Raw genomic sequence first — 25,564 nt, forward strand, 5'->3', positions numbered from 1 at the left:
TCTATGCTACATTTATAGTTGTATTTTCGTTTTTTGTTTTGGTATAAAATGTTCACGCAAAAATCTCATTCCAAAACAAGAAATATAAGATTCATCGGCTTTTTTGTTTTTGTTTTTAAACTAAAATGTTCGCACGAAATATCTTGTACAGACTTACTTAAATGTCATTTGATTTTAGGTCAAAATTTGGGTTGACAGCTCATTTACTAGCAGGTGAGCAAGAGAAAGGAGAAGAAGATACGGAAACAGAATGATCAACAGCTCATTTCCACCGCGTAAATCTCACGCCTTTCTTCCTTTATTCCGTGTAATACCTTCCTATATTCCTCCTCACAAAAAGGCAGTGTAAAATTCAAGAACTGTTCGATCGGAGACCTTTATACTAAACAAATCAATATTTATTGTTTTTTTAATGCTATTGCTTTTGCAGAGTCAGCGATGGCCCACAGCCATTGCTACCATATTCGGGCAATTGCCTGTCTCTGTTGGCTTCTCCCCCCTTTTTTTTTTATTTTGCATGCAAACCCAGTACATACCCCACCGCCCTTTTGATCTGACAGATTCACTGTCACACACACAAGCGTAATCCTCCTAAAAGGTTTCAATTTCCCTTTTCCTGTGTGGGTTTATTCGTTTGGGAAGTCATCTATTGTGTTCTGCACTGAAATCAAGAAGGGCTTTTGGTTCTCAAAAGGATATCGCCGCCAGCTGATTTAGAATTTGGTAAAAAATTGTACTTTCCCGATAAGAAAGAGATTTGACTTGAAATAGAGTGGCCCTGAATTCGTTTGACCATTTCGTTTGATTTGCTTGCGGTTTCTAAACCTTGATTGAATTTGCGGTAGAAGTTGTGATTTCTTTGTTTTTGGTTGCTTGGAATTGAACGATCATGTTATCTGGTGGTTGTTGGATAGATTTCAAACTTGGATTAGATTCTTATTTTGACTGATTTGGGTTTTGAATTTCTGCAATTAATTGTGTTTTTAATAGGTTTCTACTTCTAAAGCATAGCCTTGTGATTTTCATGTCCTTTGATTGGTTTGATTTCTTAGTGGGTTCAGAAGGATTGACATGACTTGTTTCGGTGAAAGGAATTTGCTTTTGTTTCCTTCTGGTTAATGCTAGAAATTTGTTTTATGCGGTGGCTTGCTTAATTTCAAAAGCTTTCAAAAACCAAAGATGCTGAATACATCTTTCATGTTGTGGTGATTGTAATTCAGCTTTGTTCGTAATAAATATGAGATTTAATATTGGGGACTTCAGGACATAACTCTGAAATTCTGGTGCGTGATAGATTTGGGCATTTTACTGATTGTGTTCATAAGATTTGCTTAACCTTAACTTCGGAAATTTATTCCATTTGTTATCTTGGTAATCTGAGGTTTATCATCAATATTTAATATTGCTTGTTGTCCATGGATCTTTCATTCTTAACTATCTTTGGTGAAAATTGAAACAATGAAAAGGCTTATGTTTGGAATCATGATTGTTTTGTATGCTGGAAACAGATCTTGCGTTGCTTCTATTCTGTTAACTAATGTCCTGTTCAAATGAGATTTGATGGAGTATAAGTTCTCTGTAATTTAATTAAGTAACCCATTTGTATCATCGACGATTAATAATTCAATGGTCCATGGATTTTGCATTCCCATAACTCATTTGATATTATGCGATCCAGGATGTATTTAGCAGAAGTCATATGCCTGCGTGCAAATTTGGAATTAAAGGGGCATAGCCAGGTGAGAGTAAATGGGAGCCTCAAACTCTAGATTGGAAGAAGACAAAGGATTGCAACTTTGTCGTGCTCGAAAGAAATTTATCAAACAAGCACTCAATGGCAGGTGTTCCGTAGCAGCAGCTCATATTGCTTATATAGAGGAACTGAAAATCGTAGGAGCTGCTTTAAGGAGATTTGCAGAAATTGATGCCCGAGTTGAATCTTTTGCCTTCCCTTCGAGAAGTGTAACCACCGAGCCACGTGCTTTCACTGAGAAATCTGTCTCTCAATTATCTTTGTCCTCTCCATCTCGATCACAATATGAGGATGCCACCTTGACTGTCACTCCATCCTCATCATCTAAAGTGTTGAAGTATAACTCTCATCATATGAAATTTAGAAGCACATTTTCCAAGAAGGTGGAGGAGAAGCCTCCTGTGCATGTTACGGTATCGGTTACCTCAACCACTCCTCCGAGCACCACTCCTCGTTCAACAGAAGTACCTGAAGCATCATCCTTTGAAACTCCTTCCATCCCATCAGAAACTCCACCATGGGATTATTTTGGCCTTTTTCATCCGATTGACGATCATTTTTCTTCACAAGAGAGAAACGGATTTGATCAGGGTTCTGAACACTCTGATGAGATTCAACATCTTAGGGCAGAGGAGGGTATTCCTGATCTTGAAGATTTGGAAGAAAAGTTATCCTCACATGGGATAGATGAATCTCATGACTCTGAAGACGAATTCGATGAGCCCTCCTTAGCTACACTTGTTCGGAGTTTTAAAAATGTTAATGTGGCAACAGAAAATGATAACGAGTTACCTGTGACACCTCAAGAAAATAGAGTATCTAACACAAAGCCTCCAAGTTTTGAAAATGTGATTGGAGGCAAAGAATATGTTGTCAATGAAGATTCGTCTGTAAAGTTATCAGAAACCAAGTCTCCGGGTTTTGAAAATGTGATCAAAGGCAAAGAATTTGTCTTCAACGAAGATCCATATATGAAGTCATCAGAACGCGCAGTATCAGAGGACAAGTTTATCAATGGGAAGAAAAATAACTCTCCTGATCTATCACCATTAAGAGCCACATCTTCAAGATTTATGCATCTCAATGATGCCAAGATAAATCCAATTACAGAAAGCGAAGTTGAAGATAAGGTTGCACCAAAGGACTTCTTTTCTAGCATGCAAGAGATTGAACATCTTTTCGTTAAAGCATCTGAATCTGGTAAAGAAGTTCCTCGGATGCTTGAAGCAAATAAATTTCATTTCCGTCCGGTATTCCCCGGGAAAGAAAGTAAGGACCTCTCTCTAGCACACACACTCACAATTGCACTGAAGGGTTCATGCGTAATCATATATGCATGCTGGAGTGCTAGTTTTATTTTTAGTTCCGCAAGTAACGTGGGGACTCCAAATTGAAATTCCAAGAGAATTTTCATCTATCGGATTATCTTATGAATGATGTTATTATCTATTACGATTAATTAAAGGAAACACCCTTAGAGTTTGGTGTGGACGGTTATTTTTAAATTTCTCCTATTTTATAGGAGTAAAGATTTATATTGTTTTTAAAATTATTCAAAATGATCAATCTTTTATAATCTTATCTTATTTTTTTTTCTATATTTATGTTTTTTAGTAATAACTTTTTCAATAGTTTAGATTGAAAAAAATAAAAATATGATTTTAAAAATATTAATGTATGTTATATCCATTATTCTCCACACACATGTGCAAAAATACTAGTACTTATTATTCAATAGATGAAAGGCTTTAGTTCTTTTGCTTTCCCAATAGATTTTATTTATAATTGAATCTTTCAGTCATCAATGAAGCAGGGCATGGAAAAAAATCACTATGAGTGGCATTAGGCATTTTATTTTGTCATAAACTAAACACTAACTATATCAATACCTTATGATACCGTTTGGTTCGAAGATAGGATAAATAGTACTTGGATAAGTAATATAATGTAATATAAATAAATAAGAAATGATAGTTAGTATAGTATTTGATTTGATTGATAAATTATAGTTTATGTGATTTGATTGATTGAATTTTATATAAAAATGATAAATTACCATTTTGCCCTTTTTAAAAATATAAATAAAATATGAATAATATTATTATAAGGGTAATATAGTAATTTAAATTCAATGATTTGATTGATATAAAATAAATGATTAATGATTTGATTGATACAAAATAAATAATTAATAGATGGATAAATAATATGACGAGAAGAATGAAGGATTAGATAGGACAAGTTATACAAGTATTATTTGTACTTGTACCAAACAAGCCCTATGAAAATGTGTGTTGGAGACCTCATTCAGCTAAAATTCTACAAATTATCTGTGCTTCAATTTTTTCATTTTAGTTGGTATTAATTTTCTTTCATCAATACTATTTTCTCGCTGTCATGTAAATTGGTGATATTCAATGAAGGATTCTTCTTTTGGCAGGTGGATTAGTTGTCTCATCTCTACTGAAGTCTTGTTTCTCTTGTGGGGATGATCCAAGTGAGGTTAAACAAGGTAGGTCTGCCCCACTATGTCTATATGTATGTAGAACTATTTTTCCGGTGTCGTGGCATTATGGATTTTAGCAGTGACTGTCTTTGAAAGCCACACTTTCACTTCCCTTCGTTTTTTCATTATCTGACCGAGGATTTTTTGTTCATTGGAAAGAGGTTATGAATGATGAGATCTACAGATAGTCTGTGAAGATACTGTTTTGATAAACAGTAGGGTTGTTAGTGTGCATTCTCCAAAAGACTCAGAAAGCACCCAATGTCGGCTGTAACATATACCACATGTTTTTCTAGTAATAACCATCACTGGTTGTTTTATTGCATTAAGCCTTTTACGGTTAAGGAAACATTAATATTGCTACTCAAATTAGGCATGGATGCATGATATGAATGAATTGTGTAACATGGGGAAATTTTATTTATTTCCTTAAGTATGCTTATTATTGTGGCCAAGTGCATACATTTACTATGTCTGAATTGCATACATGTTAGAACTGAAATAATATGTTTTGGAATCACATGTCAGACTATTAAGATTTTGATATACCTTTAATATGATTTTATTGTGAATTCTTATAAGAAAAAAAGAGAGATATTTTCACCTATACAAAGAGGTGATCAGGATAACCTAATTTTAACTCAAGTTATCTTCATTCAATTATTGGATTGCTCATTCGGTGTTTAATTACTTATCTAGAGCCGCCTCAAAATTCTGTTAAGTACTTAACGTGGCATCGGACATCATCATCTCGATCTGCTTCATCTCGGAATCTTCTTGGTGGGAAATCCATTGAGGATATCAATGATGTGAGTAAAAATCTCTTTGAAGACTTCTGTATGGTCTCCGGAAGTCATGCCTCAACTTTGGATAGGCTCTATGCATGGGAGAAGAAGCTTTACGATGAAGTGAAGGTACACTCAAAACTTGCATTTTCTTACAAGACATTATTATCTGGGGATCTAATAATATCATTCCTCCTCTTTCAGGCTTGTCAAGTGCTTAGAAGTAATTTTGATCTGAAGTGTAAGCTTCTCCGACAGAAAGAATCACAAGGACTGAATACTGACAAAATACGTGCGATTGTTAAAGATCTGCATTCAAGAATTAGAGTTTCTATTCATAGAATTGACTCTATCTCAAAGAAAATCGAAGAAATTAGAGATAAGGAGCTTCAGCCTCAACTCGAGGAGTTAATTGAAGGGTATGGATCTGTCCCTAGTTTCAGCTATCAAATACATAAAATCAGTCACCAAAATTTATTAGGACATTTGATGCCTATTACATATTGGAGCACTAAACTGACGAGCAAGATGGTGCCAGGCCCAGTTCCTAGGGGCAGACACAGTTGCTTGCGAAAAAATTACAAATGAAACCCCACACTAAAAAAGGCTTTTCTACATTTCCTTGGATTTACATACGACATGCATCGAAAAACTTTTCCTGCCCTTTGATCAATTTTACTAGCCTGCCCTCCTACATGTTTTGAACAGAACGAGACGCCCTCAATGTTAACTACAAGTTATATTCTGTCTCTCCTGGCCTTAAAATGTTAAAAACGTAAAAATATTATTGCATCATCTCCTATATGCTCAGAAAAAAAGTTATTTCTAACACGTCCCTGGTCACAGATTAAGAAGAATGTGGGAAATGATGATGGATTGCCACAGACTTCAATTTCACATCATATCGATCTCCATTGCCCCTGGAAGCACGAAGATCAATATACAATCTGATTCACTGAGACAGATTACTATCCATCTCGAAAATGAACTCAACACTTTATCATTCAACTTCACAAAATGGATTGGTGCACAGAAAATTTATGTCGAAGCCATAAATAAGTGGTTGTTCAAGTGTGTTTCTCTCCCACAAAATAATACCAAGAGAAGCAAAAGAATGAGACTTCCATCCATGAGAGACTGCGGTCCACCTATCTACATGATCTGTGATGCATGGTTGGAGATGATCGATAGATTACCGTGTAAAGGAGTTGTTGATTCTATCAAAGATTTGACAGCAGAAGTGGCTCACGTGTTGCCCCGTCAAGAGAAAAACCAAGGTAAGGCCAGTAACCGCTCTCGTAATGTGTCATTGCTTGATGGGATGGATGGTGGTGATCGCGGTATAAATACATCAACAGATGAGGTTCTTGAGGATCTAGTACCTGCATTTGATGGCTTTCGCACAAGCTTGGCGGGTTTTCTTGGCAAGTTGAACAACTTTGCTGAATGTTCCGTCACTATGTTCACTGATCTTCAGAAGTCCATTCAAGACGCGAAGGAGAAGTATGAGCAATTCAAGTCTCAACAGACGAAAGTTGTGTAAATTTTAGGACTCCGGAATTTGGGAAAGCATCAAAATATAAGGGCCAATACATAGGGGTATAGAATTACATCTTCAACTTGAATTATTGGATTGATGTTGAATAAATGAGCTATTATATTAGATATATATGTAGTAGGCAGTGTGTAGTATGCATACATGTTAAGTTAAAATTGGTTGATTTAGGAGTTATAGAGATGTGGAATTTTGTGATATGTAGAAAGGCACCTTTTCTGTAAAAAATTTCTCATATATATCATGTATTCATTTTACATGGTCTAAACTATCTGTATAATGACATGATAGTTATATTAAAACCGTGGCGTGCTTGTGCATTAAATGTAATTGTTTTGGACTTTGGAGCAGGAGGCTCGAATCTGCTCGAAAAATATTAAATTCAAAAAATATGTTGATATGCGTTTAAAATTATCGAATAATATCCAAACTTGAATATGTTTTTTTTTTTTTTTTCCCAAATCGAACTCGAATTCAAATTATTTTATTTAATAATTTGCAATCTGTTAAATAAAAATATTTCAACCTTCATTTTTCTAATAGCAAAAATATTTCAACCTTTATTTTTCTAATAGCTTTGCGAATATATTCGATTACTTTAAGACGAGCTTGAACTTGATTGCATCTTGATTTAAACCGATTTTGAATACAAAACATTAAATTTTCAGAGTTTCCTATTGAACTCGAATTCGAATATATTTATTAAGCTCGAATTCAAACCATAAATTTTGGTGATATTGAGTTACATTTGATTCGTTTATACTCACTTCGAACAACAACGCAAGAAAAGTATCATCTTATCAAGTTATCATCTTATATTATATATCTCGGATTAAAAAATAAATAAAAATCTGTCACTACATAAAAATTAGCACTCAACGATGCCCATTATCCAGACTCCAGGTGCATGCACAACCGCCATGCATGTTCTGCCAGAAATGTTGGTATATGTCCACTCTTGATTATTATCTTAATACGCAATAAATACATTAAAATAAAATGAAAAGTAATATAATAAAAATAAAATATTTATATATATTTAACATCGTTTTTTTTTCTCCCTAAAAAGTATATTCGATTGACAGGGTTTCGTCCTAAGCAACGCTATATTTACAGTACATGTTTATTAAGTAATGAACACGTTCCATCCAGTTTGTTAATCTTAAATGAAAGAATACATAATGATTATGAACTATATATCGACTATCGAGATCTGTCAAAAAATGAACTATATATCGACTATCGAGATATGTCAAAAAATGCAACCTGCACAAGCTTTTAGGAAGTAATAATAAATATATATATAAAAAAAGAAATAAGAAACTAATATATTAATCAACTTAGATAAACCCCATAACTCGTCTAGTTGTCTTCAACATATCAACAGAAACATGTGTATGGAAAAATTGGTCTCTTAAGTTAGATTAAGGGGATTTTTTTTTTTTGAAATCTAGATTAAGGGGATGTTGATGATCTAATTAGTCAAAATTAGATTTTAATTTTTTTTTTGAAATAAGATTTTAATTCAATTGGTTATATATCTTCCTTTTCATCTTTATTCATTCATTTCATGGATTATTAATTTCACTAGAAAGATAGCGTTTGGATCGGAAAATGAGAAAGCGTTTCTCAATGTTTCTTTCATAAAGTTTTTGTGAAGAAAATAAAAATAAAAAGTACTTTTTAGTTTTTAAAAGCTCAATCAAACACTACATATCATTATATATATATATATATATATATTCCAACGAGAAAATGATACACGAAAAATGTTTAAATAGCCAATTGTTTTATTAATTAGATGATAAAATCAATTTCGGGCATAAAAAAATTGCTTTAAGTTAAAAATAAATGCAAAAACCAAGATCATCTTATATAAAATTAAAAAAAAAATAAATATGATTATTTTAAAAAACGATTTCTAACATGGAACTTTCGATCGAATATATGCTGACTTAATAATTAAAGTTCCCACCAGCGGTTAAATAAATAATTTAAATATAATTTTCTTGACTTCTCTTTTTCTATGAGGCGGCTAAGTGGAGTCTCCAACTTTATCAAGTAAAGATGAAAAATACATTAAAAACTAAACTCATATAATCCCCCACCAAAGACATAATAACAATTAAACTTAATTAAACCCATCTAAATAGCGTACACCTGACCATCTCCACATTTTATTCTTAATAATAACACACACGCAAATTACTATCGAAAAATTAAATCCGAATGTTCGAAAATATTCTCCAAAAAATATTTTTTTTAGAAATATTGTCTTTTAATATGATTATTTACGAGCGTGACGTGCAAAGTTGTTCGTTCTAGAAGGCTTTGGTTTAGTTCTTTTTTTTTTTTTTTTTTTTCTCTTTTTTTTGTATTTATTTTATTTTATAATCAGGTAGAGATCTGCTTGACGCCTCCCAACCGGATGATGTTTGTTTAATTTTTATATGTAGAAAACTAATATAATGCAAACACGCAGCAAAATAATTCATTAATGTAAAATATTCTTGCAAAGGGCTTATCATGTGCAATCCTACCTTGATTCCTGGATTTAACCAAAAGTCAGAACAGAAAATACAATATCCACCGTCTTTTTGGTTTACACAATATTGAGGATTTGCAGATAAGATCACAACTAACAAGTCCTTTTTGTTTTTAAAAATATAAATAGTTTTTTTAGATCACAACTCACAAGTCCTTTTTGTTTTAAAAAAATATAGATAGTTTTATTTTTTTAAAAAAAAAATCACAAACAATTATATATATAATTTTGATATGACGAAAGAGTGCCATCCATCGACATCCCCTCAACCGGTTCTCAGTAAATGTTCATCAAATCAAAACTCATTATCAAACTCCACACACACATATATAGACATACTTTCACATACTATACAAAACAGTCATTTTTTCCCAATCCCACTTCTTATATTATGTGCCAAGAAAATGTTTAAACCATTTAAAACGAAATCATTTGACTGAAGAATACAGTAAAACAGGACATGTGCAATGAATGTATCAACATTCATAAATGTCCCCAAAGTGGGCAAGGGACCAAGAAAATTTTGTACATTAACCATCCATTACTAGCAAACAGCGACATTGAAAAAGACCGGAAAACCCATTACCAATGTTACATGGGAATAGCAGCCACCAATTATATTTTTTTAGAATCTTTTTGCTCAAACTCAAGTTTTTAAAATCTTATATAACAATCCAAACACCGCGTTGCGCTTCCGGGGACCCTCAAAGACACGAGTTTGGCTTGATGTGATGTCCAAATTTAACGACAAGACATGCATCTACCAAGAACCAACCATTCATTGTTCCACTTCACTCCACTTGCAAAATACAGAGTCAAATGAAGATGACAAAGCATCGGTCTTTCAGTCAACAAAATACACCCACTATGTACATCAAACATTGATCCCACGGCAGACATATCAAACAAACTTCGGACAAGAAAAACCAGATCAAGAAACTCCAAATGAAACTGAAGCTTATTTATATCACATACATATGTAAGTCCTATTCATTTCTTTCAACAGCAAGCATGGTAAATCGCCGTAGGATACTATCCTTTTCTTGATTGTTACAACCATGCCCGACGAACTTACACGAACTCTAAGACTACAAGGTTATGAAAATAACATGGTAATAACTAAGACAAAGCGAAGCAAAACAATTCCACCTGATGAAGTGTGTGGAGATTGTATCAGAGACGTTGAACGCAACACCTAGTTGACGATCTCAAACGAATGTTTCAGTACCAAATCGAAAGGTCCTGCTTGATCTGGTTATCCCTTGAAACTTCAGGAAAATTGTCTGTGTAGTCCATTGAGGATATATTGAATGGAGGACTGAACATTAGTTGGAAACTTTCGGCTCCGCTGGAGCCGAAAGGCGGATTTATGACCTTGGACTGGTGGAACTGATCAACTGACATGTTATTGTTGGAAAATATGTTGGGTTCCAGCACTACTTCTTGACCTTGAAGGTAACCATTTTGTTGGTATTGAAGGTGCTGAAGAGACGGCTCCTTGGAAATGCTGGAGCTCCCATTCTTGTTCTTGTTTTCTTGAATATTGGTATCATAGAAAGACATGAGATCGTTGATCATTCTTTGTCCATCTTCTGGAACTCCGAGTGCTGATAGATCAACAGAAGGCTTTGGTTGGACAAAAGATTGAGAAAACGCAGGCGGTTTCACCTCCTTTATGCTGAAATTCTTGACCCCAAAATCGGAAGAATCTTTGTCAGGGCAAGAAAGTGGGTGATTGTCCCTTGAAGTTGGATCCTGAAAACCATGTCGAAGTTCTCTATGTGGGTATGGAAGAAACTCACTAGCCAATTTCTTAGGATCCATCATGTTGTTAAGCTCATCATTTAGTTTCCTCTTCCGAGAGAAGTCAAAATTGTTGATCATTTCATCTTTGATGGTATAAGATTGTTGTTGAACTGGAACACGATCATGGAATCTTTCCATCCCGATGTTTGACAATTGAAGGGGACTTGGTTTTTGCTCGGGAACCTCAAAGTTTGACTCATCCTCACCACCTTCCACATCATACTCGCTACTATCGGTGATCAGGAGCGTCCCACTTCCACCACTCGAGGACAAAGGGAGACACCGGTCCGGGTAAAGGTCCCGAGCCAAAGCTTCCTCCTGGTTGATGATAGCAAGCCAAGTAGCACTTTCTTTAGCTGTCATCTTGTCTTGTAAACACTTGGACTGCCTCACAAGCTTCCGAATCTTGCCAATGTCAGGAAACATATGTTTGATCACAGCCGTCAAAACACCCACCTTCCATGCCTTTTTCAGATCGTGAGGCTTCTTATATGGTGGAGGGCATTGATCCTTCTGCAAACCTAACTGATGCCACCATTCCTCATTCCCACTCGGCCACCATGGTGGTGGAACACCTTTCTCTAAAGGATACCTTCTCTGAGGAGGATCACAGTGCTGCATTAGAGCGGACAACAACGAGCCAAGAGTCGTATCTTGGAGCTCCTGTAAGGTATGTGGAGTTGGACCAAGGGGATTTTCAGCCTCATTTCTGTCCAGGACACAGTTCTCTGCCTTATATTTTGCAATGGCAGCCGGTCCATTGCGGTCAAATCTGACCCTATCCTTCCACCATTCCCGGAGATTATCGGATGCACCACTCACCGGCTTGCCTTTCTCCGGTATGATCCCATAAACAAAACCTTGAGCTTTGCACACTTCCATCATCTTTAACATGTACTTCAAGATCCCATCTTGAGCCCTCGACATCTTCTTTCTCCTAGCCTGCTCTTGAGACTGCTGCTTTTTCACAGAGTCGACACTTTCTTTACCCTTATTCAGTTCTTTAAGCCTTTTCCATCGCATCTTGTCTCTCCACATCCTCCTCTCGAGTTCATCCACATCTTCTTCATCTGTAAAATCATCCTCCACAACTTGCTCGGTTAGGGGTTCAATCTCGTGTTCAGGATCAGCAGTCTGAGGAGGGCAGAGATCTAATCCCTTAATAGGAGCTGAGGAAAAGAAATCAAGATCCCCACAAAAACTCATATCTTCAAACATCATCATCTCGAATCAAAGAGCACCAAACTCAAACTTGTAGAAACTGGATGATTTTATCAACGTATATTCAACTCGAGCTCCACCAAAAAACACGAGATTCAGCAACAGGATGCGAAGAGGTTCTTCTATGACGTACCTGCAAAGATGGAGTTGCAAAAATCAAGAAAATCTCAACTCCGCTGATTCTGATCATAAAGTCAAAACTTTTTTTTTAACCACTGAAAAAATATGAACTTTTTTCTAACACAACGAAGACCAAAAAAGGAATCTTGTAGAATCCGGATCCGAACATATTTCAGATAAAGCGATGAACGTGTTTGAGAAATCTTAAACTTGATTTCCAAATAATTTTTCAGAAAATATCGAAAATCCCCGGAAAAAATTGAAGAATATACAAAATCTAAACCAAAGATCATTTCAAGAACAAAAGTACACTTCAAAGAAGCAGCGTAAGAAAAAAAACTATAGAACACCAACCATAACTCCTCATAACCCACCACATAAAATCAATAAAAAGACGGAAAAAAACAAATATTTAATAAAAAAAAACGCGAGTTTCAATCAAAATTAAGAACGAGACTCAATAACAGCACAAATACTCAGAACCCAGAAGCATAATCAATAAAAACCACAGGAAATAGAAGCGGAAAATGAATTATCACAAGCGAAAACAAGAACATCCACCCCTTTTTCTTTATTTACCTCCTGTTATTCCTTGACCATACCCTCCTCTAGTGCAGAATAATTAACCCAAAAAAGGAATAGAAATAAAAAAAGAGAAGGAACCCAAGAAAATGATGTAATAATCGTGTGTGGGCTTATATTTATTAATGGGAATCGGCCTACCGCGGGTGAAAAGTGTCGGGGATTGGTAAACAGTAAACCAAAAGCCAACGAAGAAAAATAGTAATTAATTACAGTTTATATGTGTGTGTGAAAGTATTTATGAGATTTTGAGTAAATTAAACGAAAAAGGGTCAGATTCAAAAGTACCATTTTTGGGAGTTTGAATTTTACCACCGTCATTTATTATTTGTGAATTCTGTGTAGTTTATAAAATTTTGGTTCTCAAAGCAACTTTTCACTCTGTCGACGTGTTGTGTGTGTGATAAAATACATCAATTTTAATTATTTTTTCTATATGTAAATTTCTTTAATTATAATTATAATAGACGGTTTATTCTCTAAAGCGTAAGTTTTGTAAGGAGTGATAAGAGATCAAAATTGAAAAGCCAAAATAGTTTCTGTGAGATCTTCATTCTTTATATATAGTATGGATACTGAGAGATTACATGTACGTGTTTAAACGGTCTAACATTTTTTCATAAAAAAATAAAATTTAAATGTGAATATAATCCACTAAAAAATTTAAAATATTATAATTTCTACTCTATAGAAGTTATCCTTCAATTGGATCGTGGGAGTAACTTTTACATCCAAAATATATAAATGAATTAAAAATAATATACTTGCTAGCTTGATTCTCAAATCAAGTACTCAAGTTACTACGCTGTTTTTTTTTTTTTTAATGTTCAGTATAGAAAATATGGCCAACTTTGATAAATCTTTTTATTTGTTTGAATAAAATGTATTTTACTTTCTTGACTAGTGAAATCAATGCAGTGAGACAGTGAGTTTCAAATATATTTTATATATAGTCTTTTCAAATTTTCCTTTCAAATGCTTCTATCAAAACCAAACTCTCCAATGTAAATGGGACGTTAAAACTTAAAAGGTTTATATTCATGAATTTATATATCACATTCTTAGTGTTTGGAATGTTGATTCAGAAGAGTTTAACTCTTACAGAATTGATGAAAAGGGGAGTGATTGCCCTTCTCCGACCCTTATTGCCCAACCTGGGAACGGACAGCTAATGCGTTCCACTCGGAACCATGTTCTATAAAGATCCCACTACAGCCATTCCAGACATCAGCTTATACATAATTTTCTAGCTAGTCTATTGATTTCAAATCCATAATTTCAAAATTGTAAGTTATTCTCCAAATAAAACCAATGAATCTGATAAAATCTTGAATTGATATAGTTATTTCAAATACATTTATTCATTTCCTATCTCAAATGAAATCTTTTAATCCGCATATCAGTTAAAAATATAATCAATAAAAGGAAACACGATTATATATAAATATCACACCAAAAATCGGTTGGCAACAAAACTATCATGGTTCAAGCGATGTAAAATCTAAAAAATCTCGTCTAATTAATGAGTAATACGTAACTAAGATAAAATTATACTTTTATTTTTTCATTCTATAAATATCTAAACATCATTCAAATAATTAGCACTAGACGAACCTTGTAAATAAACTCATCCGAAAAAAAATATATAGAAAAATCGAACTCCCAATTTAATTTTAATAAGCCGTGACTTGTTCAATCACTCTGACAATATTAAAGCGACAAAATTTCAATAATTTGTCGAATTTGTACCTAAACCAATCTTCGAAGCAACATTTTTTTTAGGATGAACATTATTTTTTTCACATCGATATTTTAAAAAATAAATTCATAAAAAACGAAAATAGCGGCAGATACAGTAACTTTTTTTTTTTAATTATTATTACAAAAGTGGAGGAGAAGAATCAAACTCAACGATTAACGGATAAATTAGATTAATTGGGCTACAAGCCCAATTTCATTATTGATACAATAACTTACTGAGGTTTCAATTAATTAACTCTTTTTTATAACCTGTTGTTTTTTAAATTGAGAAATTCTTTTTTATATGGAAAATAGTGTTGTTTTTACAATTACAATACCATTATTTCTATTATTATTATTATTATTATTATTATTATTATTATTATTATTATTATTATTATTATTATTATTTATTTATTTATTTATTTTTTTTAAAAAAAATATATATATAAATGTATATATGGGTGTTTGGATAAGAACAAAGTTCCTAAACAAATATAGGATCTATATTTGTCGGCATCCATGGCCCATCGAGTTATCAATCAAATGGTCATGTTTATCCAGAAGCTCTAATTGCAGAATAACCCAAAAACTTTAATTGTATATTTACCCGAGAAAGCAAATAATGCGGTTGGCACCCCCGGAGATGTATATATTTTGAGATAAAATGCATTCAATATATCATGTTCTATTTGACGTGTATTTAATTTTTTTTTTTTGAAATACTTTAAAACATTTATAAGTGAAACAACTTAAAGTATGTGTTTGAACAAGATTTTATAAAAATTTGTTTGAAAAATATTTTTAAAAATTGTTCTCAAATTATAGTTTTTGAAGAATAATTGAGAGTTATTTTTATATGTTTTTAAAAAACAAGAGTTGTTTTTAGATGTTTGTAATTAATAGTTTTTCAAACACATATTTATTCTTGAAACAATTTTTAAAATATTATATATTTTTTAAAAAAACACTTTTATAAAAACGTTTTATAAGTATTTGTCCAAACGAAACCTTAAATACTGAAATCTTTGGATACAACAAAAGAGAGCCACGAAGGCATACTAATTCAGCTCGATATTCAGTTCGGGGACATAACTGTAAAAACAAATGAAAGAAAAATATTTTCATATATCTCAAAGAATGAATACACGATACACAATATGTTTATAGACAACATAATTCAGCTCGTTATTTTTTGGAATATTGTAAGCAATAAAAGATTAATACAAGATAAAAAAAAACATAATATACAAAATATATTCCAAAAATAATCACTTGAGCTAACACGTGTGCAACTGTGTTGGCTCATCTCCTCATATGCATGATTGATAGAAATCTTGGAGGTTCAAGAACAGCCATGATATCCAAAGCATGCAATCGCCCCATCCGGTCCAATATTCGCAACCGGGTTAAGAACCACTTGCACCCCTTGAATGAAATATGAGAAAATGCAAATATGTGAGAGGCCAAGACTCAAGCAAACATCCATGCCAAAACCCAATTGCGGATAGCTCTACACCCTTAATCGACCTCGGATTTCGAATAGGACAAGCCTTCACTCCTACGCAGCCTTTAAAATCTCACTTAGTCCCAACACTGAAATTTTTTTTCGCCTCGTCAAAATCGCATCAACATCCAACCTCAACTGTCCTTCTATTGAAGGTATTCAAATTTAATTAGGCCTATACATATTCTCTTGGATAGTCTTATTTTATTTTATTTTTTGAAAAAAAACAATTACATCAAAATGACTAGACACGGTAACAAAATTATATCTTCACTATTTTATAAAACATGAGTCCATTATAAAAACCAATTTTTAGTGTCATGGTGTAACAAGACGAAATTCTAAAAGTACCCATGTTACCATTAAACTCAATCAACTATTATTGAGGACAAACTCGGAAATTTCATGATTTAAATTTTAAAATAGATAGTAGGATTTTAAATGTAAAATCGCCGAATAGTGGAGATTTAAAATTTTAAAACAGATCATAGTGGGACTTCAAATGAAAAACCGTCGGATATTGGAGATTTATAAACATGATTAGAGAATTTAATTAAAATTCAAATAACAACGTTTTAAGGAGATTCTCACATTCTCTTCCCATTATCTCATTATCCTAATTCATAATTACCATTTACCACTATTTATTTACCTATTATCCTAATTTTTAAATAAACTCAAATTCATAAAAATATATTTTGTGTACATGCAACGCATATGCTTCGATGGTTGCATGTGCTTCGGTGTACTAGTATATATAATTAGTATATAGCTTTCACTCCTACGCAGCCTTTGAAATCTCAATATAGTCCCAACACTGAAATCAAAACTGCATCAACATCCAACCTCAACTGTCCTTCTATTGAAGGTATCCAAATTTAATTAGGCCTATACATATTCTCTTGGATAGTATTAACATTTACCAATCTCGCCATATGATGTATACACACATAAAGTATGCAGTGTAACTTGAGCGTCAGAAAATATCACTCAATATTAAATACTTTTAAAATGTGCATACAAATATCTTATTTAATTTTATTTTTTGAAAAAAAACAATTACATCAAAATGACTAAACACGGTAACAAAATTATATCTTTACTATTTTATAAAATATGAGTCCATTATAAAAATCAATTTTTGGTGTCATGGTGTAACAGATCATAGTGGAACTTCAAATGCAAAACCGTCGGATATTGGAGATTTATAAACGTGATTAGAGAATTTAATTAAAATTCAAATAACAACGTTTTAAGGAGATTCTCACCTTCTCTTCCCATTATCTCATTATCCTAATTTATAATTACCATTTACCACTATTTCTTTACCCATTATCTTAATTTTTAAATAAATTCAAATTCATAAAATATATTTTGTGCACATGCGCGGTGTACTAGTATATATAATTAATATATAACTTATTTAGATTAAATGATAATTTATTATATTATTTGAAATATATTAGAAACGTCTAATAAAATAATTTTAAATTTGAGTCGAATTTCAAAAATTAAATATCTGAAACCGTTAAATGTTTTTCATTAATGAGCCTTTTCCAATGGATTCGGCATTAAAAAGATAAGGATATGCAGTATGATAAAGTACGGGGATTTGTAAAAAAAAAATGATTTCTTAAAACACTTACTTTCAAGGGGTTTTTTTTTTTTTTTAAAAAACAAATCTAAAATAGATTACGGCCTACCTTAATTTCAAGGCTTGAAATATGAAAAAATAAAATAGGTTACAGCCTACCTTTCATAGATGCATTTAACTTCCTATAACTTCCAATTCTAGCTAATACTTTCCTCCACTGCTTAGGTCGTGTTTGAGAGAATTTTTAAAAAACACTTATCAGCATCTCGTTAATAAAATTTAACAAAATTTTGTTAATGAAAACTCGAAAAGTACTTTATAGAAGTTCTCTCAAACGTTGCCTTATTATGTTTGGATTTTTATATGGATAATGATTTTTTTTTTTGGAAAAGCATAATAATATATTTTGATACATATAATCTTTGTCAAAATCTCATCTCGATGCAATATAATCTCATCATGATTTTTCTTCGATTTGTGACAAACTTCTGGAATCTCTTTGACGAAGGTAACGAGATCTTAGCCTCTTAGGTTACATTACAAATAGTAGTGTTTGGCTTTTCTTAAGCACATGCTAGTAGCTTCTAGCAAAATGTCATAATTTATAATGAAATTTGGAGTATTCATGAGAATCATCTCAAACAAAAATATATTTTCCTGGAAAGTATGGATTCATTTATATTCCTTTATTCACATAAATACATAATTTACAAGGTGATGATGCATCACATTGCAAAATAACAAACAAGCCTCACTTCTCAGGTTTGTTAGAACACCAAATCAAATTATTGAAATACATTCCGAATGCAAAAGCAAGAACAATAGCCATTGCCATATACACAACCTTTTTTGATTTTATCACCTTTGCTGCTGTACCAGCGGCAACGAGTTTATAATAATCTACGCCATCTTTCCCCACTTTTCCAGTTCGTTTATATGCGAATTCGGAATCAGCATTGCCCGAAAACTCCTCACGCCGATCGGTATTAATACTTGGCTCAGCTCTTTGATGATCATCAAGAATGGTGCCCGCAGTTTTCTCCTTTTTATCATCCTCTGTTTCATCAACTTTTCCCTCCTCGACGGGTTTTGCGTCTTCTTTCGGGTCCGGTTTATCGCGAAAACCGGTAGAAGTTTCTTGCTTGATTTGAGCCTCACTTGAGCTGGTTTTCTTGGTATCTTCGTTTTCTTGATCTTTCCTTGGTCGGGATGGGATTGGTGTTGGTGGGCGATGGTCTAAGGACCTCTGGGCCGGCTGAGTTTCTAAAACCGGCGATTTTTCGGCCTCTTTCTCTGCTGGAACGATCAGCTTCGGCTGCCTTATATACAATATTCCACCTTCAAATTTAGCAGAGATGTTGGTGGTGTCACAGTTAGGGGAGACATGGTAATCCTTCTGAAAGATGCTCAACTTGTTGTCCCCGATCGGCCTCGTCCCGCTGACCCTCACAGTTCCCGACTTAGCCAGCTGAACTCTCAGCTGTTCTCTCCTAAAACCTGCAAAATCCAGCCAATTTTCTTAATAATTCACGCATTATATATAGTTTTCAATCACATGAACATGCATGATGTTATTATTTCGCGAATCGAATTGCGAAAACAGACCGGGGAGATATATGAGGAGAGTGTCACAATCTTGCTCCTGTATCACATCAGAGGATGGCTCAAAAGTATTCTTTTGAGCTGCTGCATCTCCCACTTTCGCATCCATTATGTAATATTTATTTACTCTTTTGAATTTGGAGATATATGTATGAATATTATTGAGACGTGAATGAAGATTTTCTCTCTTAAATGTGTGTATATATATGTTGATAATATATAGCAAGTTTGAGTTTCTTGAGGCATTGGCATTTAATTTCTTGGAGAACAGAGTATACCTTTATTTGCATTCAGGCTTTCTTTGTTATTTTTAAGGAAGATAACTATTTCTTGAGACACATGTTTCCGCGTATTCTTTCTACGTCTTGGGCTGCTACCTTTCTGAACAGGGAAAGAATACACTTGACCAATGTGCACATGACCGAGCAATTAATTTTTAGGTTATCCCAGTCTCAAAATATTGGTGGAAATGTATCAAGATATTGATGGTATTTTAAATAAAAATGCACCACCGAATTTAATTATAAATTAGGACAAGGAAACAGCATTTTTCCCCAACTACATCCACCAATAACATTTTTTAAATATTTATTGTATTGAAAATTTAAAGTTTCATCATTTTATTAAGAAAGAGAAAATATAATAATTGTAAATAATTAAAAAGGATTATAGGTCTGAGATCTTGGGCCCTCATTTGGTTTTTCGAGGGGCCGTGATTGCAAACCTCGGCCTCTTTCGTCTGAATTTTATTATTCAAATTGTTCGGTTGAATGGAGGCCACGTGCTTGCGATACGTTGGGTCATTATAGAATAGCTTGGGCCCATATTGGCCCAATGATCCCTCCTCGCGCTGATTAGGCTGGCAAAACGTTTGGTCTTATTGGATTCTAAATTCTAATGTAGTGTTTGTGACAGCTTCTTTAAAGTATTTCTTATTTTTTTTAACAAAAATTTAAAATTTTATGAAATTTTGTTAATAAAAAGTTGAGAAGTGTTTCTTAGAAGTTTTTCCAAACACTACCTAATGATAATTGCACTAAATACATTGAGGTTTAATTTTTGTTTTTATCCTATAAGTCTTTAAATTTTGATTTTCGTACATTAAATTTTAATTTGTGAATATTTTGATCCAATTTTTGACGTGACGTAGGATAAATCAGTAATTTTTGTTGTCATGATAGAATTTTTTTTACGTCACTTCAGCAATTTCCAATCTCACTCAACACTCTAATGAAAACTGAACTGAAATCCGAAAAAATGAAAATTAATGCGTTAAAATCAAAATTTGAAAACCTAATAGATCACAACCTAAAATAACAAAAAGTTAATGGATCAAACTGGTTTTCCAATTGCCAACTACGTACGAGATGACTAATTGCACTAACCGCTCTTGTGAAAAGTTTAAAAGAAATAAAACATCTTAAAAAATATTATAGCCTAATGCAACCGTCTTATAAAAAACTTAACACATTATATATGTTATAAAAATTCAGACACATTTACTCCTTTAATAGAGAGTTTATGCTTAATTTCTGAAAATATAAATTTAACATGTTATTAATTTTTAATTTTACATAGTTAGTTTTTTGTTTTTATTTTTCATAAATGTATATTGATACAATTAGCCCACGGGTACGTGAATAATTGACTCTACAGTAATCAAAATTGGGTGAATTTTGTTGGCCTTGGATTTAGATGGCACTCAAATTAACAATAATAATAATAAAACAACTCAAAAATAGTGCAATTTAAGTTATTTAACTGACCAAGCTAGAGTCCCTTAATGCACTACATGTTTTCCATTAAGTGCGCAGGTTAAATGCAAATATCTTAAATTAATAACGTTACAAATGCCAACATATAAAAAATGATATAACAGCCGTATCGGGAAAAACCCACAAATCTTTTAATAGATTAAATTAAATTGAATCGAAATATTAAATTAAATTGAATCGAAATATTAAGGTGCAACTTAGATAATTAAATGCAGGACAAAATACATCGATATATAGCCTCAAATGCATTTTATTTTCTTTCTTCTTTCCCAGTAATAAGTAAGTCATCTTTTCCAGTGTCAATGCTAGCATTGTTTCATCTTCGTGTGTTGTTTTTCACATAATATAACGATTTTCTTGATTTCGCAAGCACATATTCGACTGGAATAATGAAAATTTCAATGTACACCACTTGTATATTGGTTTTGTGCTTGTGGGCTTCTTTTACAGAAGCCAAGCATATGAAATACAAAGATCCTAAGAAACCAGTGGAAGCCAGGATTAAAGACTTGATGAAGAGGATGACACTTGAAGAAAAGATTGGGCAGATGACTTTACTCGAGAAAGATGTTGCTACCCCCGATGTCATCAAGAAATATTTCATAGGTACCACGTTAGCAATTTTTAAATTTCGAGCCCCCATTAGTACTTCGGTAAGTTAATGGACTAAAATCGAAATTCTACAACCGTAATACCAAAAATAAAAAACTTGCAAGTTACCGAGCGAATGAATGTTTAATATATACATACATATGTATAGTCATTTTTTTTAAAAAAAAAATTGCTCATTTTTGTGTAGGGACTGCGATGAGTGCTGTAGGGAATGGTCCAGGGCCAAAGGCTTCAGTCGAGGCGTGGGCGAAAATGGTGAACCGCCTTCAAAAGGGAGCCCTTTCCACCCGACTCGGGATCCCAATTTTATATACAACTGATGCTATGCATGGCAACAATAACGTCTATAATGCCACAATTTTCCCTCACAATGTCGGCCTAGGAGTCACCAGGCAACTATTCTGTGTAAAACTTTAGTTTCCTATATTTTTTTTTTGGTTGAAAAATTTAAGTTCTTTGAGGAATGGTAGTGTTAAAATTTATTATGCTATAGAGATGGTAATCTTGCTAAGAGGATCGGAGCTGCGACTGCACTTGAAATTAGAGCCACCGGAATCACACACACCCTTGCACCTGATCTTGCAGTAAGCTAACCGAAAAACTCAATTAGTCCTATGTATCTTATTGTTTATTATGTTGATATGCATGTATATGATATTTCTTTATGTGTAGGTCTGCAGGGATCCGAGATGGGGCCGTTGTTATGAAAGTTACAGCGAAGATCCCAAGATTGTTCAGAAAATGACTGAGATTATACGGGGTTTACAGGGCGACATCCCTGATGGATCTCCTAAGGGTGTCCCTTTTGTTGCTGGGAAGTAAGTATCGATCTTCCTCTTCTTCTACTTCAATCTTGCTTGGAATTTATGTAGTCTGTTAAATGATGGAGCGATTTATAATAATGATGAAGAACAAAAGTCGCGTCCTGTCCGAAGAATTTCGTGGGAGATGGTGGAACGGTTGATGGAATCAATGAAAACAACACTATCATAAGCTATGAGGGATTGCGTCGCATTCACATGCCTGCGTATTTTGATGCGATCAAAAAGGGAGTTTCGTCGATTATGTTGTCTTTTACGAGTTGGAACGGGAAGAAGACGCATGCCAATCATGATCTTGTTACTAAACTCCTTAAGCAAGAAATGAAGTTCAAGGTAACAATATTGAATACAATTCTCAAGTTTCCAAGAAAATTCCAACTATACATTGTGATTTGAACCTATGTTATGTTATATATTTCAGGGTTTTGTGTTAACAGATTGGATGGCACTTGACAAGATCACAGATCCCCCACATTCAAACTATACTTACTCTGTTTTGGCCGGAATTCTCGCAGGAGCCGACATGGTTAGTGTTTCGATTATTACACAAGAATGTTAGACTTAATTAACCTGTGAATTTTGCTGATGAAGTGTTTTTTTTTACCTCCTTAACTCTCAGGTTATAGTCCCATTTAACTATTCGGAATTTATTACTACTCTAACTTCCCTAGTGAAACACAAGCACATCCCCATCAGCAGGATTGATGATGCTGTGCACAGGATCTTAAGGGTCAAGTTCACCATGGGTCTTTTCGAGAACCCTTTAGCTGATCTTAGCCTCGCGAGCAAAATCGATAGCAAGGTTAACTTTCTCGCCTTTCTATTAAACAAAAACTATCCCTACATGTATTATTCATTCACTATATGGTTAAGTTGTGTATCAAATTTGACAGAAACATCGCGAATTGGCTAGGGAAGCAGTTCGAAAATCACTTGTTCTGTTGAAGAATGGTAAAAAAGGTAGCAAGCCAATGCTTCCACTCCCCAAAAATGCTCCAAAAATACTAGTTGCTGGAAGCCATGCACATAACTTGGGGTACCAATGTGGTGGCTGGACTATAAAATGGCAGGGTGGTATAGGCAATAACTTCACAGTAGGTAAGTTCTTATAACGCATATGATATAATATCAAGTATTTTGTTGAGGAAAAACTATCACATTACACACACTACTTGATCCTTACAGGAACTACAATCTTGAATGCTATCAAGAAAACCGTTGATTCTGGCACGAAAGTCGTGTATAAAGAGAATCCTGATTCAAAGTTTGTGAAAAGCAATAAATTCTCCTATGCCATCGTCGTCGTGGGAGAGACCTCCTATGCAGAGACGCACGGCGACAATAAAAATCTGACCATAATCGAACCTGGTCCTAGAACGATGAAGAACGTCTGCAAGGCGGTTAAATGTGTCGTCGTGATTATTTCTGGACGACCGGTTGTGATGGAGCCGTATGTTAAAATGATAGATGCACTTGTGGCTGCTTGGCTACCAGGAACTGAGGGCCAGGGTGTGGCTGATGTGCTCTTCGGTGACTACGGTTTTACGGGGAAGTTGGCTCGAACATGGTTCAAATCTGTGGATCAGCTTCCGATGAATGTGGGGGATGAGAAATATGATCCTCTTTTCCCATTTGGGTTCGGAATCAGTACTAAGCCTAGAGTAGAAAATGACTGCTAAGTCATGGCGACATTTTTGGCTTCTCATTGCTTTATGTGTTATAGACAAGATTTAATCACAAAAGGTAGATTTTGTGTTCTGATGAATGTATCCGCAGCATGGCTGTCTGATTTGGTTAATAAAGTTCTCTTGTGCATTTTTGTGTAAATTTTTAAAATAAAAATATTTGAGGTTTATCATATGATCACATGAATATTTTGTGTAAAAATACACTGTGAATAACACTTAGTGTAGCATGAACTTAGGCAACATTGATTAAATATAATTGTATCTAAATGTAAATTATGTAAACATAGTAATCGAATTAAATTAATCTCCGCATGTTGAAACAGAAAAAAGAAGCCTAGAAGTATTGAGTCCAAAGCATGATACATATTTCTGCACAAATAATTTATTCCCCGCGATATCTTTACGAATTACGTCTGAAATTGTCCAGTCAAAATAATTATAAAAAGAAGTCCTGTTTTCACACAAAATCATTGGAGTAACATGCCTTATCTAGACCTTGAGAAACCAATATATCACTTAATTAATATCAAAATAATCAAAATGATCCCGCAAATTCATGATCCATTTTGATTTTAAACTTTGTTGCTCAAGCATTTGATGACTCAAATTATGAAAATGTACTCCCTACGGCCCATTATTTAAGCTCGTGTGTTTTCACATCGATTAATTAATAAAGTTATTGAAGAAATATTTTTTTTAAAAAAAATCCCATTTTACCCTTAATTAAATGGATAAATTAGTTATTAAAAATTAAATTAAATAGCTGTAGATTTTAAAAGAGTAGATAAAATGATATTAAATATAGAGATGAACTATATAGTCAGCCTAAATATATAATACGGATGGAGTAATTACTGGGACACTACAATTGTGAGACATATGCAATAGTCCTGTATAATTTTTATTTTTATGTTTGAAAAGTCCACGTCTCAACGTTTAAGACATTAAATAAGCGATTTAATTGACAAGATCCGTTTTAATTAGAACCCTACTTGTTTGCTATTAATTACCCAAGTTAAACGCAAATATCTTAAGTTAATGACGTTACAAGTAGTCACACTAACTCTTAATTAATTAATGCCATAAGTTTTTTTTTAATGAAAATGATATTATTATGAAACAAGCTAGCACAGAAACATCGTAAATGAAAACATTAAATATATCAAAACCTATTCACTTCATTTGGTTTAACGATCCAAATTTTTTTAAAAAAAGCATTTTAAAATAATAATAATAAAATCACTTTAACTAGCTAGTTTCATATGCTAAAATTGCTCTCAACTACACTATTGCATGTTCAAAATCTTTCCAAGTAAATACCAAACTCAATAACGTTATTACATATTTCATAT

General features: G+C 33.4%; 4 protein-coding genes across 4 annotated transcripts; 2 read left to right on the forward strand and 2 right to left on the reverse strand.

Annotated features, from left to right (window-relative positions):
- The first annotated feature begins 211 nt into the window (after positions 1 to 211).
- On the forward strand, positions 212 to 6,838 carry LOC140890718 (uncharacterized). The gene is made up of 6 exons (XM_073298731.1): positions 212 to 723; positions 1,679 to 3,022; positions 4,194 to 4,265; positions 4,959 to 5,173; positions 5,249 to 5,463; positions 5,891 to 6,838. Exons 2-6 carry the CDS (start codon positions 1,750 to 1,752, stop codon positions 6,585 to 6,587), a joined length of 2,472 nt encoding a protein of 823 aa, XP_073154832.1. The 5' UTR covers positions 212 to 723; positions 1,679 to 1,749; the 3' UTR covers positions 6,588 to 6,838.
- Positions 6,839 to 10,090: 3,252 nt separating this feature from the next.
- On the reverse strand, positions 10,091 to 13,028 carry LOC140886941 (protein ETHYLENE INSENSITIVE 3-like). Its single transcript, XM_073293884.1, has 2 exons — positions 12,871 to 13,028; positions 10,091 to 12,304 (listed from the first exon to the last, which is right to left on the reverse strand). The coding sequence occupies exon 2, from the start codon at positions 12,172 to 12,174 to the stop codon at positions 10,366 to 10,368; it is 1,809 nt and encodes a 602-aa protein (XP_073149985.1). The 5' UTR covers positions 12,175 to 12,304; positions 12,871 to 13,028; the 3' UTR covers positions 10,091 to 10,365.
- Positions 13,029 to 18,372: 5,344 nt separating this feature from the next.
- Positions 18,373 to 19,569, reverse strand: LOC140886720 (uncharacterized). Its single transcript, XM_073293460.1, has 2 exons — positions 19,320 to 19,569; positions 18,373 to 19,211 (listed from the first exon to the last, which is right to left on the reverse strand). Exons 1-2 carry the CDS (start codon positions 19,423 to 19,425, stop codon positions 18,466 to 18,468), a joined length of 852 nt encoding a protein of 283 aa, XP_073149561.1. The 5' UTR covers positions 19,426 to 19,569; the 3' UTR covers positions 18,373 to 18,465.
- Positions 19,570 to 21,492: 1,923 nt separating this feature from the next.
- Positions 21,493 to 24,203, forward strand: LOC140888846 (uncharacterized). Its single transcript, XM_073296550.1, has 9 exons — positions 21,493 to 21,697; positions 21,891 to 22,095; positions 22,197 to 22,287; positions 22,376 to 22,521; positions 22,614 to 22,857; positions 22,946 to 23,050; positions 23,144 to 23,326; positions 23,418 to 23,622; positions 23,710 to 24,203. The coding sequence occupies exons 1-9, from the start codon at positions 21,493 to 21,495 to the stop codon at positions 24,201 to 24,203; spliced, it is 1,878 nt and encodes a 625-aa protein (XP_073152651.1).
- Positions 24,204 to 25,564: the final 1,361 nt, after the last annotated feature.

This window comes from Henckelia pumila, chromosome 3, assembly GCF_033568475.1.
Source record: "Henckelia pumila isolate YLH828 chromosome 3, ASM3356847v2, whole genome shotgun sequence".
Taxonomy (NCBI): Eukaryota; Viridiplantae; Streptophyta; class Magnoliopsida; order Lamiales; family Gesneriaceae; genus Henckelia; species Henckelia pumila.

Excerpts from the sequence above, each read along its gene's own strand:
- LOC140890718 (XM_073298731.1), top strand. The coding sequence starts at position 1,750 with ATGGGAGCCTCAAACTCTAGATTGGAAGAAGACAAAGGATTGCAACTT. Across the intron at positions 3,023-4,193 it reads GGTATTCCCCGGGAAAGAAA|GTGGATTAGTTGTCTCATCT; the intron begins GTAAGGACCTCT and ends TTCTTTTGGCAG. Across the intron at positions 5,464-5,890 it reads CTCGAGGAGTTAATTGAAGG|ATTAAGAAGAATGTGGGAAA; the intron begins GTATGGATCTGT and ends CCCTGGTCACAG.
- LOC140886941 (XM_073293884.1), bottom strand. The coding sequence starts at position 12,174 with ATGATGATGTTTGAAGATATGAGTTTTTGTGGGGATCTTGATTTCTTT.
- LOC140886720 (XM_073293460.1), bottom strand. The coding sequence starts at position 19,425 with ATGGATGCGAAAGTGGGAGATGCAGCAGCTCAAAAGAATACTTTTGAG. Across the intron at positions 19,212-19,319 it reads TCTCCTCATATATCTCCCCG|GTTTTAGGAGAGAACAGCTG; the intron begins GTCTGTTTTCGC and ends TGGATTTTGCAG.
- LOC140888846 (XM_073296550.1), top strand. The coding sequence starts at position 21,493 with ATGTACACCACTTGTATATTGGTTTTGTGCTTGTGGGCTTCTTTTACA. Across the intron at positions 21,698-21,890 it reads CATCAAGAAATATTTCATAG|GGACTGCGATGAGTGCTGTA; the intron begins GTACCACGTTAG and ends ATTTTTGTGTAG. Across the intron at positions 22,522-22,613 it reads GTCCCTTTTGTTGCTGGGAA|AACAAAAGTCGCGTCCTGTC; the intron begins GTAAGTATCGAT and ends ATAATGATGAAG.